This window comes from Triticum aestivum, chromosome 6B (genome assembly GCF_018294505.1).
Source record: "Triticum aestivum cultivar Chinese Spring chromosome 6B, IWGSC CS RefSeq v2.1, whole genome shotgun sequence".
NCBI lineage: Eukaryota > Viridiplantae > Streptophyta > Magnoliopsida > Poales > Poaceae > Triticum > Triticum aestivum.
In genome coordinates, this window is record NC_057810.1 from 456384326 (window position 1) to 456388537 (window position 4212).

Below are 4212 nucleotides of genomic sequence, written 5' to 3' on the forward strand. Positions count from 1 at the left end.
CAAACGTATACCTATGGAACTCCTAAAATCCTACCAAATTAGGAAGTCCTAATACATTTGTGTACCAATCCATAGCAAAAAGAATCAGATCAGAAGCACTTATCTATGAATCAACAAAACTAATTTACTGGGTGAAAAAGTTTCTGATTTTCAGCAGGATCAACACAACTATCACCGTAAGCTATCCTAAAGGTCTTACTTGACACTTTATTGAAACAAAAGCTATAAAACATGATTAATACAGTAGCATAATCATGTGAACACACAAAAACAGTAAGGATAGATATTGGGTTATCTCCCAACAAGCGCTTTTCTTTAATGCCTTTCTACCTGGCACTACTAGAAAAAGGGCTATAGATGGGACTGACACTAATGGCGCACCAGACAGGTGGTGCGCCATTAGTATATACTAATGGCGCACCACCTTCTGATGCGCCATTAGAGTTGAAACTACTAATGGTGCACCATGTCCACGGTGCGCCATTAGTATCAAATTTTTTTTTGAACTAGTGCGCCTGTCCAAACATACTAATGGAGCATCCATAGTAAGTGCGCCATTACTAGTTGTAACTAGTAATGGCGCACCAGCCAGAAAGTGCGCCACTAATGTTATTTTTTTTATTATTTTTTTATTCCTTTTTTGCAAAAATACTAATGGCGCACTCACACGCGGTGTGCCATCTACAGTGACCGCTTCATCCCCAGCCGCACTGGATCCAACCTCGCGCTCTTGGACCTCGCCCCGGCCCCCTCCTCCTCCGCCTCCGGATCTGCCACTCCCCCCTCACCCTACTGCGCGCTCCTCCGCGCGGCGCTCTTCGGGCCCGACACGCCCGACCGCCTCGCCTCCTCCGCCGGGGCCTCCTCCTCCTCTGCGGCCTCCCCCGTCGGCTCCCCCGCCGGCGGCAACATATTCCGCTTCAAGGCCGAGGTGCCGAGGAATGCCAAGCGGGCGCTCTTCGCCGGCGGGGACGACCAGGACCTGCTCTTCCCTGGCATCTTCACCCCCAAGGGCTCTGGCCCCAGGAAGATCCCCAGGTCGCCCTACAAGGTTGGTCGATTACTTCCAATTTCATGGTTTCTTCTTGATTTGCTTTCTTGGTGTGGGGAATTCCTCTTTATCTTCTTCTTTCGTCGCCAAAGATTCCATCTTTCCTCATGATTTTCCTGTACAAAGAGAGAATCTCACGGGAATGTGATTCTCCTACCTGCTGCTTCTGCCAGGTGCTGGATGCACCCGCATTGCAGGACGACTTCTACCTCAACCTCGTGGATTGGTCTTCGCACAATGTCCTCTCGGTCGGATTGGGGAATTGCGTCTACCTGTGGAATGCATGCAGCAGCAAGGTATCAATGTCATCCTCGCACGATTTCTTTTCTGAGAATTGAAGAGAGAGATCCTAATAAACAAGTTTATCACTCCGCAGGTCACCAAGCTCTGCGATTTGGGGGCGGACGACACCGTTTGTTCCGTGAGTTGGGCGCAGCGTGGCACCCACCTGGCTGTAGGGACTAACCAAGGCACCGTCCAGGTTTTCATCTTGCTCCCATCTGAAATTGATCAAATGACATGTTCAGGATCTGTCAAAGTTTAGGATGACACTTTAATTTACTTTTGCCGAAAGCTTCAATTCAGACACAAAATAATACAGTAGTAAGCCTTGCATTGTGGAAACGACATCAAAGTAAGATTGTGAGAGTTTCAGAATTTTGCAATACTACCACAGCTCACCAGCAGGCCTTGCATTGTGGTACTTTCATCAGGGGTTACTTAGTTGATGATACTATTTCTTCCTGGTTATACCCATTTCTTCTAAAAAAATCATGACCAATGCGTCAAGTCAGTGCTGCGCACATACCACCAATGGATGAGGGAAACGATAAAGTTTTGTAAATAACCTGAACTAATGTAAACATCATCTTTATCGATGTGTACTTTTAGCCCATAGTATTTCGGTTGGTAAAACTTAGTAATCCTGTTGATGTTTGGTATTGGTATAACAATTTGACATTCCAAGGGTGTCTAAATTCTGAATTCCTGATTATCATCTTCGATGTTATCTTATTTAGATATGGGATGCAACACGCTGTAAAAGAATGAGAACCATGGAAAGCCATCGCATGCGAGTAGGTGCTCTTGCATGGAACTCTTCATTGCTTTCTTCTGGCAGTCGTGACAAGAACATCCTTCATCATGATCTACACGGCCTTCTTGCATCTGGTGGTGGAACTGCAGATAGGTGCATAAGATTTTGGAATACGACCACAAATACACACTTGAGTTCCATGGATACAGGGAGTCAGGTAATAATCTAGCTATCTAGTTTATCTATCAGCTACATGCAGCCCTTGTTTGTGTTTTTGAATTAAATTGATTTCTTATTTGCACTTCCAAATTTCAAGTATAATCATATCTACTCTTAAGCCGGATAACTCTCAGAACCTTTTAGCACCGTTACTGACTGAATACTTCAGTCATACCAATTCACTAGTTTTCCTGCAAAAATCAGAAAAGATCAAGACTGGCTGAGCTCTGTTGTACAAAAACTGAAGTTTTGGATCACCTATACAGCTCTAATATAATGCAACCGAAGTCCTTATAGTCCCATCCTTCTAGAAAGCACCAAATTTATATCAAAATGGCATCATGGATTCCTTTTGGAAACAGTCTATGGACATTTTAATTGCTATGTTTTTGTAGCTGTAGATAAAATTGATTCTTGTAGTTGTCATGTTAGAGACCTGCACAGATATCATGTGTTCTGAAGGCATGGGATTGCTTATGTAGAATTGTGGAAGGGGTAGATTTAAAAACATGCTGCTCTTCACATGTACTGATTATGCTAAATGTCTTAACAGGTCTGTAATCTTGTGTGGTCAAAGAATGTGAATGAGCTTGTTAGCACACACGGATACTCCCAGAATCAGATAATAGTGTGGCGGTATCCAACGATGTCAAAGGTATGCCACAAGCTTACACTGTAGCTCATTTATACCATACTGTCTCTCGTTTGTTATTAATTGTGTCCATTCTCTCTATTTGTATAGCTTGCCACGTTGACAGGACATACATTCAGAGTATTATATTTAGCCATCTCCCCTGATGGACAGGTGAAATACTCCCTCTTTGATCCCTATATATGCTATGGACCTGACATTTTGTTTTAGTTCTGTTCTTCTGTTAGAGGTGTCTAGTGTAATTTGTTCTCACTGTTCTTTTTTCTTGTCAATATCGACATCAACAGACAATTGTTACTGGTGCTGGTGACGAGACGCTCCGGTTTTGGAACGTGTTTCCGTCTCCCAAGTCCCAGGTACTTGCTTGATGTTTGAAAATATGGTTTTCCTGTCTATATAACTCCACTTCAGGCGGCGTTCCTCTAACTGCTTTCCTTTTTCCTATTATATACAGAGTTCTGACAGCTTAAGTAGCATTGGAGCGACATCATTTGTTAGGAGCTACATCCGGTGACTCGACGAAATCGAGCTTGTAAGTTATTGCGGCAAGTGCTGATCGTCATCAGCACCATTCAATTCCCACACGACCTCCTTCTGTCCATCTGCCGCCAAAGCCAACACCATTTTAGAGATTGCACGGTAGGGGATGATTGACTGGCTGGCTAGCGCGGATCCGATCCCCTCTCCCGCGCTGGAAGCGGCGCATATCTATTGTTGTTTAGCGGGAAATTCCTCTTGTTTTAGCAACTGAGAAATCTGTTGGCGTGTCGATTATGCGCTTGACTGATGATATACAAGCTGTAGCTCTATTCAGAACATCATGAAATTCAGAACTGGACCTCGCTGGCCTGTGTCAAGGCCTGTGGAGGAATTCAGAATTTGGCCATGTCCTCTGATGGATGCAGTGGGTTAAAATTATCTGTCTGGGTGAAAATCCACATGTTGATCATCCGATTTTTTCAAGTACAGCCTAGCGGTGGCAGTCACTGTTGTGTCCGTAAATGTGAGAGTGATTGGTTTTGGTTGGACATCGCGATCGGACAATGCATGACAGAGTGCGCCATTAGTTTAAACTAGTAATGTGTGTTGTCTATATTTTGTCAAATTATACCTTTTGTAACCTGTGCAAAAAACAGAAAATAAAAAAATAAAAAAAACCTAATATTCATACTAATGGCGCATCACATGACAGTGCGCCATTAGTATGACAAAGCATACTAATGGTGCATCACTGGACAGTGCGCCATTAGTATG

At 43.7% G+C, this 4212-nt stretch overlaps 1 protein-coding gene across 1 annotated transcript; it reads left to right on the forward strand.

Annotated features, from left to right (window-relative positions):
* Positions 1–673: 673 nt before the first annotated feature.
* On the forward strand, positions 674–3892 carry LOC123139264 (protein FIZZY-RELATED 2; the record flags this gene model as incomplete). The annotated part of the gene is made up of 8 exons (XM_044559061.1): positions 674–1051; positions 1225–1347; positions 1428–1532; positions 2071–2304; positions 2860–2961; positions 3049–3111; positions 3246–3314; positions 3413–3892. Coding segments are annotated over 8 exons (1134 nt in total), but the record flags the coding sequence as incomplete, so codon positions are not given.
* Positions 3893–4212: the final 320 nt, after the last annotated feature.